We start from the raw sequence: 11,323 nt of genomic DNA, 5'->3' as shown, positions 1-11,323 counted from the left end.
TTGGCGGGATTCAAAGATCCTATTTTTTATTCACTTATAATATACTATACTATAGTATATGATAATAATGATTTTGTAAATATAATTTTTGAATTTTTTAGAATTATTTTTGGGAAATTAGAACTGAATCTAACATCGAAATCTCATGTATAATCCAACTTGGATCCAAAAAAGTTCAGAAAAATATTCTTAAAAAATAATCTGAATGGACACGGACGAAAATTAAGATATTCTTTTCCAATTACAAAAATTAATAATCAAATAACTTTTTTATAATTAATTAATCAGGATTATAATAATAATTTATCCTTAAAGTTTCAAAGTGAAAACCCTAACCCTAAACCTGAATAAACCGTCGCCTCCTTTCCTTTCCATTCTGTTAGGGAAAAACGAAACAACAACACGAACAGCAGCAGATGACAACCCGCCGGCGGAAGCTTTCCTCCGGCGACCACAATCCGGCCACGATCGACGGCATCAGCCTCTTGCCGGACACAATCCTCTGCCACATCCTCTCTTTCCTCCCGACCAAATCCTCCGTAAGAACCAGCGCTCTCTCCAAAAGATGGATCTCTCTCTGGTCATACGTCCCCAATTTAGATTTCGAATCAGAACATCAAGACATAATCAACAGAGTTACGCTGCTGCACAAAGCCCTAACCATCAACACATTTAGCCTAATTCAAAAGAACGACAGCTCACTCATCAACGAAAACGAGTACCAATTAGAGACGTGGATTATGTTCGCCGTTGCGCGCAACGTCAAAAATCTCCACCTTTCTGTCGTTTCCAATGTGTTCTTGCCTCGCCGCCTCTTCACCTGCGAAACCCTAGTTAATTTGAGGCTCGACGATTGCGGTGTGGTCCCCAATATAGGCGGCGGTGGAGTGCGCTTGCCTCGCCTTAAGAAGCTTCATCTAACTTATGTACTCTACGAAGGTGACGAGTCCATATCGAACCTGCTTTCCGGTTGTCCGGTGCTTGAAGAGTTGGTTATGGAGTTAATCTGGGGTTTGGTTCGCTGTAACGTAACTTCACCCTCGATCGAAAGGCTGACGCTCGATTTTCAGTCCAATGGCAAGGGTGGTATTGGCAACCGTGAATACTGGGTCGAGATAAATGCCCCTGCACTCAGATATCTCAAGATGACCAATTGTTACGCCCGGGATATCAAATGTGGGACGATGAACTCGTTAATTGAAGCGGATATTGATATCTACAATTACAACGATTTTCCTTATTCCCGATTTGAATTGGAATTTATTCATAGGCTTCGCAATGTCGAGTGCCTGCATTTGGATTTAGCACATTGTACAGGGGTATGTATGTATGTATGTATGCACGCGCGTATTCGATCTTTCGTTTTTCTTTAGTGATGGTAATATCTAATACTGTATGTTTGTATGTATGTGCATTGCTTTGCAGATTATTGATTCACTCTCTGTTTGGGCTATAAGTTTTCATAACTTAACCAAACTCGAACTGACTGCTGATTGTCCTTTTCTCTCAAAGTTTCTCGAAAGTGCTGATAATCTTCAAATCCTTATTTTCTCCGAGGTTAGTTACGTTGATGCCATTAAAAAAAATCAGCTTTAACTTTTTGTGTACTATAAACCCCTATTGTTTCTTTTGTTTTTGTTGGTATCATCAGTTTTACGAAGAAATAGAATGCTGGATGGAACCCCAACAAGTGCCGAAATGCCTATCGTCACATCTTAGATTTGTAAGGCTTTCTGGCGTCGGAGGTAAACAACACGAGTATGAATATATACAATATCTTTTAAGGAATGCGAATGTTTTGGAGAGGATGGAAATATCGCCTTGCAAATCCATTGGTTTTGGGGATAAGTTTTATATGCTCCAGAAAATCTCAATGTTTCGACGAGGATCCGATGCTTGTGAAGTTGCGTTTGATCTGGTGCTGTGAAAAGAATTCTTGCATCCTTCTCTCTCTTTTTTTTTCTTTTTGTTGAGAGGTGGGTGCAATATGTCATCGTTAACTCAAGAGCTTAATGCAAGGATGATACTTGTTGTTTCCACTCCAAAAAAATTTGATGTTTTCTTGTTAGAATTTATAATGGGAAAATTTTCAGTTTTCATCCCTCAAGTTTGAACCGATTTCACGTTTGGTTCCTCTTATTCATAAAAAATACATTTGGTCCCTCATGTTTCAATAATTGAACAATTTTGGTCATTTTCATAATTATTACCGTTAGTCCGTTAATAAATTTTTTTTCAATTTTTTTTTCTTTTTTTTTTCTTTTTTGGGGGACTTTTTTTGTTCTGCAATTTTTTTTCCGGCCGGTCAATCGCTGTTGATTTTTTTTTTTCTTTTCGAAAATTTGTTTTTTTCTTAGAAAATAATTATTTTAATTAATATGTCTTGACTTTTAAATTACTGTCTCAGACAATAATATTGTTGTTTGGGACAGTAATAATATGAATATTATTTTCCCGAACAATAAAATTACTAATACTACTGTTCCAAACATTAATATTATTGCATAAGACATTAATATTACAGTCGAAGATAGCAAAATTGCAGGCCAAGACGATAAAGTTAATTAATACAGGAAAATTACTGTCTCGGATAGTTAAATTATTGTGACAATAATTTAGCAGCGAATAAAGTAATATTAATTAAATAATTATTTTAAGATTTTTTTTTTCAAAAAATAAAAATAATTAAGTCAATTAACAGTTAAATTATTGTCTCCAACAGTTAAATTATTGTTGAAGATAGTAATTTAGCAGTCAAGATAGTAATATTAATTAAAATATTTTTTTTTTGTGACAGTTAAATAACTGCGGGAGACAGTAATTTAGCAGACAAGACAGCAATAAAAAGTCAACGCCGGAGACCGACGGTCTCCGCTGGTGGCTGGTCAAAATTGGGGTCAAAATTGAAATTATGGTCAAAATTGGAGTTAAATTGAGTTTCAATGAATTGAGATAATTTTGGTACATATACAATGATTTTCCTTATTTGCAAATAAATTTAAATGAACTGGAAATATTTGAAAGACAAAAAAGTTGAATGTCTTTTTTATTTTATTTAAATGCCCTTGTTATGGGCCTCTTTGCCATTTACCCTAAAATATAATTATAATACCAAGTAAAGAGGAATTTCTAAAATATAATATTGATACAGAAAAGACTGAAGAAAAAAACCGGAAAAAAAAAAATAAAAAAAAAAATCGCTGAGCGTGAACCAGTGATGATGTGGCGGGTGGGGGCAAAACTGGAAAGCATAATGGCTGAAAATTGGTGTGGATTTTTTTCAAATGGACTAAAATATTTTGGGCCTCCCTCAATTAAAAAAAATAGTGAGGGAGTTTTCTCAAAGAGCCCCGAAATATTTATTATTAGATCCGCATATTTGTAGGCAATAATTTCAAAACAACTTCCTTAAATAAGACTCCTAATAGACTTCAAAGAAGAAACAAAACCCTAAAATCGATTTGGGGAAAAGCAAAACCCTACATTCACCGCCTATATAAAGCAGAACCCTAAAATCCTTTCTCTCTCCAATTTGCTGTTATGGAGGCAACAATTGACAGACTCAGTGATTTGCCGGACTCAGTCCTGACTCACATTCTCTCTTTCCTCCCGACCAAATTCTCCGTAAGAAGCAGCATTCTAGGTCAAAGGTGGAGGCATCTCTGGACCTACGTCCCCAATTTAGATTTCGACTGCAGCGATCAAACCATCATCGACGAGGTTTTGTCGACGCATAAATTCCAAAGCATTAACACTTTCCGCCTCTCTTCGGAACCCCCGAAACGGACTGACCCGTGGATTATCAGCACATGGATTAACATTGCAATTGATCGCAACATCCGAAAACTCGATCTTTGTTTCTTCGACTACACAATCTGTTTGCCTAATCGTCTCTTCACCTGCAAAACCCTAGTTGATTTGAGGCTCGATTCTTGCGGTCGGATCCCCAATCCAGGCATTGCAGTGCGTTTGCCTCGTCTGAAGAAGCTTCACCTGGTCTATGTTCACTACAAGGATGGTGAATCCCTCGCGAACCTGGTTTCTCGATGTCCGGTGCTCGAGGAGTTGGTAATCTATTTAGACATGATCAATTATCGTTACTATAGAATATCTTCGCCCACAATTAAAAGACTCAGCATGAAAATTCATCCCCGTGGTACGTCTTATGACCCGAATTCTGACAAAGAACAAGAAGAAGAAAACCACAAGATGGAGATAGATACACCAGCCCTTGTTTATCTCCACTTAGTCGATTACGCAGCCCGACTTATCAAAACCGGGCCGCTAACCTCCTTAACCGAAGCAGATATCTATCTTTGCAATTATGTCGTGGCAGATCACTATTCTCTTTATGCTCGATCCGTGGCTGGGTTTATTGATGGTCTCCATAACGTCAAGTGCCTAAATTTAGATTTATCGTATAGCAAAGAGGTACGGATTTTTCGATTTTTTTTCTCCCTTAATCTCATTGTATATATATTCTCTTTAGTGATGGTAACCTTGTGCTTGTCTTTCCAGATTATCGACTCAATATCCTCGGTATGGAGTACTAGAAGAAGGTTTCATAACTTAACGAAGCTCGAGTTGACTTCTCCTTACCTTCTTCTCAATATGTTCATTCAGAATGCCGATAATCTCCAAGTCCTTATTTTCTCCAAGGTTCGATGCAATGATAACAGTGTTTATATCTTTCCTATTTTATATATATCGTTTATGCCGTGTTACTAACGAGAGCCCCTTTTTTTGTTTGTTTTTGTAACCAGCCCTTTGAAGTTATAGACTCTTGGATGGAACCACCACAACAAGTGCCCGAATGCCTATTGCGAAATCTTAGAATCGTAAAGCTCGACCAAATTGAAGGTCAAGACGACGAGTTTGAATATATAAGATACATTTTGAGGAATGCCAGAGTTTTGGAGAGGATGGAAATAACGTATCACTGTTCCTTTGATTCCGAGGCGAATATTCGTACGCTCAAGGAGATCTTACATTCTTATCGAGGATCCGCTGCATGTGAAGCTGCGTTTGTTAAGGGGCTCAATAACCGTAGGTTGTAAAGTGCCTTGATTTCTAAGCACTGTTGTTTCGTAATTGCTTTATGCATTCGGCCCTTATAAGCTCCCCATTCAATCGATCATCTCAACTAAATTCTTGAATGAAACTCTCTATTAACATTAGTTGAAATTTCAAATAATGCATGTTTGTTTGTTTAAGCTAACTATATATATATATATGTGTGTGTGTGTATTTTTTTTCCAAAACATATTATTGTATGTTCAAACACACCTTCACAGTTCATTACAATATTATGATAATTCTATTTTATTCACTGATATTTTATAATTTTTGTTAAATTTAAAATAGACTACTTATTTTTTTTAAATCTTTTGTCAGCTGAAAATAAGAATATAATTTTTTTCCGATAGACTGAGCGATCTGCCGGACTCAGTCATCTGCCACATTCTCTCTTTCCTCCCAGACCAAATTCTCCGTAACAACCAGCATTCTAGGTCAAAGATGGAGGTTTCTCTGGGCTTACGTCCCCAATTTATATTTTGACCTCAAGAATAATAACTTCATCGAAAAGCTTATGTTGATGCACAGATTGCAGATGCACAGATTGCAGAGTATTAATACTTTTCGCCTCTCTTCGGAGATATATCCCATAGGTGGCCGCGAGTACGAATCCGAGAAATGGCAATTGACCGCAATGTGCGAAGTATTGATCTTTATTTTGTTGACAATAGGATGTTGCCTGGTCGTATCTTAATCTGCCAAACCCTAGTTGATTTGATTCTGGAGAATTGCGGCTCCGTCCCCAATTTAGGCAGTGTCGTCTATTTACCTTGCCTCAAGAAGCTTCATCTAATGCGTGTTGGTTTCGAGGCTGACGAGTCCCTTTGGAACCTTATTTCCGGTTGTCCGGTGCTTGAGGATTTGCTAATCAAATTGTACGTCGATTTTCGTTCTTGTAAAGTATCTTCACCGACAGTGAAAAAGGCTCGTGGCCGATCTTCAGACAATGTGACCATTCTGACGAAGCAGGAGGTTACTACACCATGGAGATACTTTGTTTATCTACAGTTATTCCATGAATCAGCCCATCGTATCGAAACTGGGCCGCTAACCTTCTTAATTGAAGCATATATCTGTATTTACAATTGTATCGGGTCACCGGAGTATTCTCACTATTATATTCTATTTTTTTTCGATCTGTGGCTGAATTAATTAGTGGGCTCCACAACGTCAAGTGCCTAAAATTAGATTTTTCATGTATCACAACTTCACAAGTATAGAGGTACTATCTTTTTTCAGCTTATTGCTAATCTTCCACTCTCTGTGCTTGTGCTTGTCTTTACTGTATATGAACTTCTCTGCAGATTATTGATTCACTATCCTCCGTTTCGATGACCAAAAGATTCCGTAACTTGGTCAAACTCGAATTGATCGGTCATTGCTGGTTTCTCTCAAAATTCCATGAAAATGCTGATAATCTTGAAATCCTTATCCTCAAGGAGGTTTGTTGATCAAATAAAGTTTTTACATTTCACTTTTATGTCTACTTTAGGTTCGTACACAAGAAGGAATTTGTTGATGTAAACTGCTACATAAACTGAAAGCATATTATTACCTTTCACATCTTTCTATCTAGGAAAGACTATGAGGATTGACGAGTACCAACCTCAGACACGGGTTGCCACTGCCATTAATCGCAACGTACAAAATCTTTATCTTTGTTTCTTTTATAGTAGGAAGTTACCTCAATGCCTCTTCAACAGCAAAACCCTATGTAAATCAAGACACCCTATCAGGCGTTGGATACAAGGCTGATGAGTCCCTTCCACACCCGACATCCATTTTAGTTTCCAAGACTTTCAGTTCTTCTACCACTATTACAGGCTGGAGATTTATACACCTGCTCTTACATATCTGAATATAGACGATTGCGTATCGAAGCATATATATTAAATCTGGGAAGCTAAGCTCCTTAGTTGAAGCAGATTTTATCCTTCGCAATTACCGTATTATACACGACGACGATATTCATTATTCTCGTTCGCTACTGGAGTTTATTGACGGTCTCTGCAGTGTCAAGTGCTTAAAATTAATAGGAGGTTATGCATTCGATCTTTTCGTTTAAACTTTCCCGCATTTTCAATAGTGATCATTCATGAGTATTAAGTAATGCTGTATTGTTTGTGGATTTCTCTATAGATTGTTGATTCAGTACTCTCTGCTTGGACGACTAAAAGTTTCAACAATTTAACCAATCTCGAATTGACTGACCATTTCCTTTTACTCTCGAAGTTTCTCGAAAATTCTGATAATCTCGAATTTCTTTTTCTCCGAGGGGTATGTTGATGGTGTTCAAGTTTTGGAGCCCTTTTTTTTTGTCTTATTTTTTGTCTTGAGTTAGTGACTGAGAGGCTCGTTTTATTATTTGTTCGTATCTCATGCATGTAGGCTGACGGTAAAAAAGTAGATTGGACGACGGAACCCGAAGAAGTGCCCAGATGCCTAATATCACATCTTAGAACAATAACACTGGGTGAAAATATCTATAGTAAGGAAGATCTGGAGATTGTAAGATACCTTTTACGAAATGGTAAAGTCTTGGAGAGGATGGAAATAGCTTGTCCGCTCTTCTCTCATTGCGAGTTCACCGATTCGATGTTCGATGGAATCTCACAGTTTGAACGAGGATCTGAGAAATGTGAAGTTGTCTTAGTTTTTTTGGTGATCTGTATAGCACGTCCGATCGGATATTGATTCGAGATAACAGTTTATTTGTACCATGTTCGATGACATTTCCTTCTTATTGTCTCATCGATCTCTTTAACTTATTTCTCTTCAGATTATAAAACCGAAATGTGATGTGTTCTACATAATCACTAGTTGTTGTAAAATCTATTGATGTTTATATTCATTACTCAACAAACAAATAATATTGCTTCTGAATTCTCGTTTCACACTTTGTTTTTATTTTTGAAAACTCCCACTAAGTATTAAATTGCATGCATGCATGCACTAGGCTGGATACGGTTAGACATAAGTTTTCCATAAATCTTAATTCACCCAATTATTTTTGTTGCCCCACCCGAGGCCCAAATTGTTTATGCCATGGAATATTGTATGGTTATGCTTCATTCATGTATTTCTTACTGATTACCGGCATTCAAGGCGTCAAGATGCATTAATATTTAATAGTAGCAGCATTGTTTTCTGTACAGGAATATGAGTATGGGAAGAGTTGGATTCTCAAAGATCAGTATTTAATATCAACATCAGTATTGCATTAATCAGTATCAATATCAGGATTGCCATTATAGTAGGTTTGATGTGTGGGATTCAATGTGAAATAAGCCTTGTACAAAGTAGCCAGAATCACTATGCTTCCCTTTTTGTTTCTCTGCATGCAGTATATATCTTGTTCTTATTTCAACCCATAAATCATTTTTTTCCAGTTTTCTATATATGGATATGCTCCATAATCATTCCCATGGTGAACGGAATACGTTCTTCATCGACAGGCTTAGTGATTTACCAGACTCGCTCCTCACTCACATTCTCTCCTTTCTCCGGACAAAGGATTCCGTACGAACAAGCGTTCTCGCTCGAAAATGGAGGTATCTCTGGGCTTATGTCCCAACTCTAGATTTTGACGGCGAAAACAAGGACTTCATCAACAAGGCCATGTTGCTGCATATAGTGGAGCGCGTTAATACTTTCCGTCTCCTTCTAGACAAGGATTATAGCTTCCATGATTACCCACTCGAGACATGGACTACCTTCGCCATCATGCGCCGTGTGCAAAATCTTGATCTCTGTCTCCGTTTTCAAGTTGCTTTGCCTCGACGCCTCTTCACATGGAAAACCCTTGTTCATTTGACCCTCACTTCTTGCGGTGTCATCCCGAAAAGTGGGGCTGTGTGTTTACCTAGCCTCAAAAAGCTTCATCTAATCCGTGTTCGGTATGAAGCTGATGAGTCACTCCCCTACCTTATCTCCAGCTGTCCAGTGCTCGAGGAGTTGCTAATCGAATCAATCATGCATTTGGTTTCTTGTATTATATCTTCACCCACAATAAAATGGCTCACCGTCCATTTTCAGTTCAATCGTTCCAGATCTTACATGTACTGCCATGACTACAGGCTGGAGATAAATACCCCAGCACTTATATATCTCAAGATAGTTGATGGTTTATCCGAGCATATTGAATCTGGTCCACTAAGCTCCTTAACCGAAGCATATGTCCAAGTTCACAATGATCAAGAAAAACAAGACAATTTTCTCTATTCTCGATCGGTGCTGGAATTCATTGATAGGCTCCGACACATCAAGCGCCTAAAATTAGATTTATCTACAGATGTATGTATCCGATCTTCCCTCAGCTCATGTGGCATTTTCATTACTTATAAATCATGATGGTTTTTAGTTTTTACAAGTAACCTTTGCTTTTCTTTGCAGATTGTGGACTCAGCATTCTCCACTCCGGCCGTAAGTTTCCGTAACTTAACCAAACTCAAATTGTACGCGGATTGCAGTTTTCTCTCAAAATTCCTTCAAAGTGCCCAAAATCTTGAAATCCTTTTCTATTTCGAGGTTTGTTGATGCAACGAAAAAGTTCTTGCTACGTCTTCTTTATTTTTTTTTTTATATATATACAAGCAAGAGCCTTATTCGTATTTTTTATTTTTATTTTTTTTTCGCTTCCATATTTTGATTGGTGAGGTATCAGGCTCGAAAGCGAATAAAAGGGTGGATGGAACCCCAACAAGCGCCCGGATACCTATTGTCGCGTCTTAGAACTATACAGCTTTTTACTATAAACCGTGAAACTGTGAGATATCTTTTGAGGAATGCTACAGTGTTGGAGAAGATAGTAGTAGTATACCACTGTGCCCTTAATTTTGAGGAAAGGAAATACTTTCTCCACGAAATCTCGGCGTTTGAACGAGGATCCGAGGTGTGTGAACTTGCCTTTGTTGATCTTCTTGATTGGGATTTTGATGGTGAGTTATGAAGTCTATTCTAGTGTCTGTATTCAACAATTTATTCAAATGCAATCTTTGCCCTAAAGTCAGTTAAATTATTTAAATTTTTGTTTCGATCATTCGGCAATCACACGTCTACCATTTTATATCTAATTGGCATCATCGTTAACAACTCACTTTATTGTATGAAACATACATGCTTGCCCATCTTAAATGTTAGAAATGAAATAAAATTCTTCATTGTTATTTATTTTATTATCATTTTCATCAACATACACCACAACACAATCATTTTTTTTACCCTACATTAATTATGTCAAAATAAATTGCTTCATCAAATAAAGAGAAAAGTGATTATATATACTAACTAGTTCAATGAAAAAAAAAGGATTTTTTCATTCCTATATATATTTAAGTGCAAGGGTCTATATTTAATACACGTCGTCCCAACATGAACTCAGTTTTGAAATATGATTTTTGTTGATGATTTTTTTTCCCACATGTGTAAGAGTATGAGTTTAATTTATTGCAATTACTACCCGTTTGTTACATCAAATTGTTAAAAAACCACCCGTGTTATTTTATTTGCAAAAAAAAAACCCCTATGAGAATTTTTCCTTAGCACACAATCCCTAACCAGGGGTACTAATTTCTATTAAAAAAAAGAATAGTAGAGTTTTCGCCAATAAAATAACAGGGGTGGTTTTTTAGCAATTCAATATAGCGTAAAACTATTTAACCATAAAAAAAAGAAGTTAGCGTAAAAAAATTGCAAGGTACCACTAGACCACTAGCACTTTGTGAGGTTGCCTTTGTTTCTTCTTAGTAAGGAGCTGCATGATTATGAGTTGTAGTCTGTTGCTTTGCTTTTGAACTGCTTTATGCATTCAGTCCTTTAATTATATGTTCGAAATTCAGTATCGCTTTTTTTTTTTTTTTTTTCGATTTATGTTACTTTTATGTGATGAAATATTATTTTGAAATTTCCGAAATCCGAGAAGATTATCTCGTGCAAAACATCTCAGTTAGTTTAATGATTCCGACTTGCTTTACATTCATCGATGTACAAAATATTTTAGATAGGCCAGCAACAAAATTTATGATATCAAAAAATAAGTTTAAATCTCGATTTCTTCCATTGGCACGGGACCCTTTGATATGAAGTGATTTTTCTCCTATGATTTACGAATCCGGCCAATATCAAGAAAATATATACGGTGAGTTCAACTTATATAGTTATATGTGCTAGCAAAAGTTTAAATTATTCTCAAGGCGGGAAATGTATATGATTTCTAAAACCTAGCAATGTATACAATTTCTAATCTTTG

The 11,323-nt window shown here is 36.7% G+C and overlaps 4 protein-coding genes across 5 annotated transcripts; all 4 read left to right on the top strand.

Annotated features, from left to right (window-relative positions):
* The first annotated feature begins 348 nt into the window (after positions 1–348).
* Positions 349–2,034, top strand: LOC105968216 (putative FBD-associated F-box protein At5g56440). Its single transcript, XM_088812015.1, has 3 exons — positions 349–1,319; positions 1,426–1,557; positions 1,652–2,034. The coding sequence occupies exons 1-3, from the start codon at positions 417–419 to the stop codon at positions 1,925–1,927; spliced, it is 1,311 nt and encodes a 436-aa protein (XP_088668141.1). The 5' UTR covers positions 349–416; the 3' UTR covers positions 1,928–2,034.
* Positions 2,035–3,433: 1,399 nt separating this feature from the next.
* Positions 3,434–7,825, top strand: LOC148765974 (FBD-associated F-box protein At5g60610-like). 2 transcript variants are annotated; one of them, XM_088812014.1, is made up of 6 exons: positions 3,434–4,431; positions 4,519–4,659; positions 4,764–6,298; positions 6,381–7,115; positions 7,216–7,353; positions 7,465–7,825. In XM_088812014.1, exons 1-3 carry the CDS (start codon positions 3,541–3,543, stop codon positions 5,055–5,057), a joined length of 1,326 nt encoding a protein of 441 aa, XP_088668140.1. In that variant the 5' UTR covers positions 3,434–3,540; the 3' UTR covers positions 5,058–6,298; positions 6,381–7,115; positions 7,216–7,353; positions 7,465–7,825. The 2 variants fall into 2 exon arrangements, with proteins under 2 accessions (XP_088668140.1, XP_088668138.1); XM_088812012.1 differs by having other exon boundaries at positions 6,381–7,353.
* LOC105968225 (FBD-associated F-box protein At3g52670) lies at positions 5,695–7,770 on the top strand. Its single transcript, XM_012992853.1, has 4 exons — positions 5,695–6,048; positions 6,381–6,518; positions 7,216–7,353; positions 7,465–7,770. The coding sequence occupies exons 1-4, from the start codon at positions 5,695–5,697 to the stop codon at positions 7,768–7,770; spliced, it is 936 nt and encodes a 311-aa protein (XP_012848307.1).
* Positions 7,826–8,475: 650 nt separating the features above from the next.
* Positions 8,476–10,024, top strand: LOC105968233 (FBD-associated F-box protein At5g22730). The gene is made up of 3 exons (XM_088812461.1): positions 8,476–9,369; positions 9,469–9,603; positions 9,740–10,024. Exons 1-3 carry the CDS (start codon positions 8,476–8,478, stop codon positions 10,022–10,024), a joined length of 1,314 nt encoding a protein of 437 aa, XP_088668587.1.
* Positions 10,025–11,323: the final 1,299 nt, after the last annotated feature.

The sequence above is a fragment of the Erythranthe guttata genome, chromosome 13, assembly GCF_056151865.1.
Source record: "Erythranthe guttata isolate IM_541 chromosome 13, IM_541, whole genome shotgun sequence".
Lineage (NCBI taxonomy): Eukaryota > Viridiplantae > Streptophyta > Magnoliopsida > Lamiales > Phrymaceae > Erythranthe > Erythranthe guttata.
Note: the sequence above shows the minus strand (reverse complement) of the source record. Positions and strands in the feature narration are given on the sequence as shown.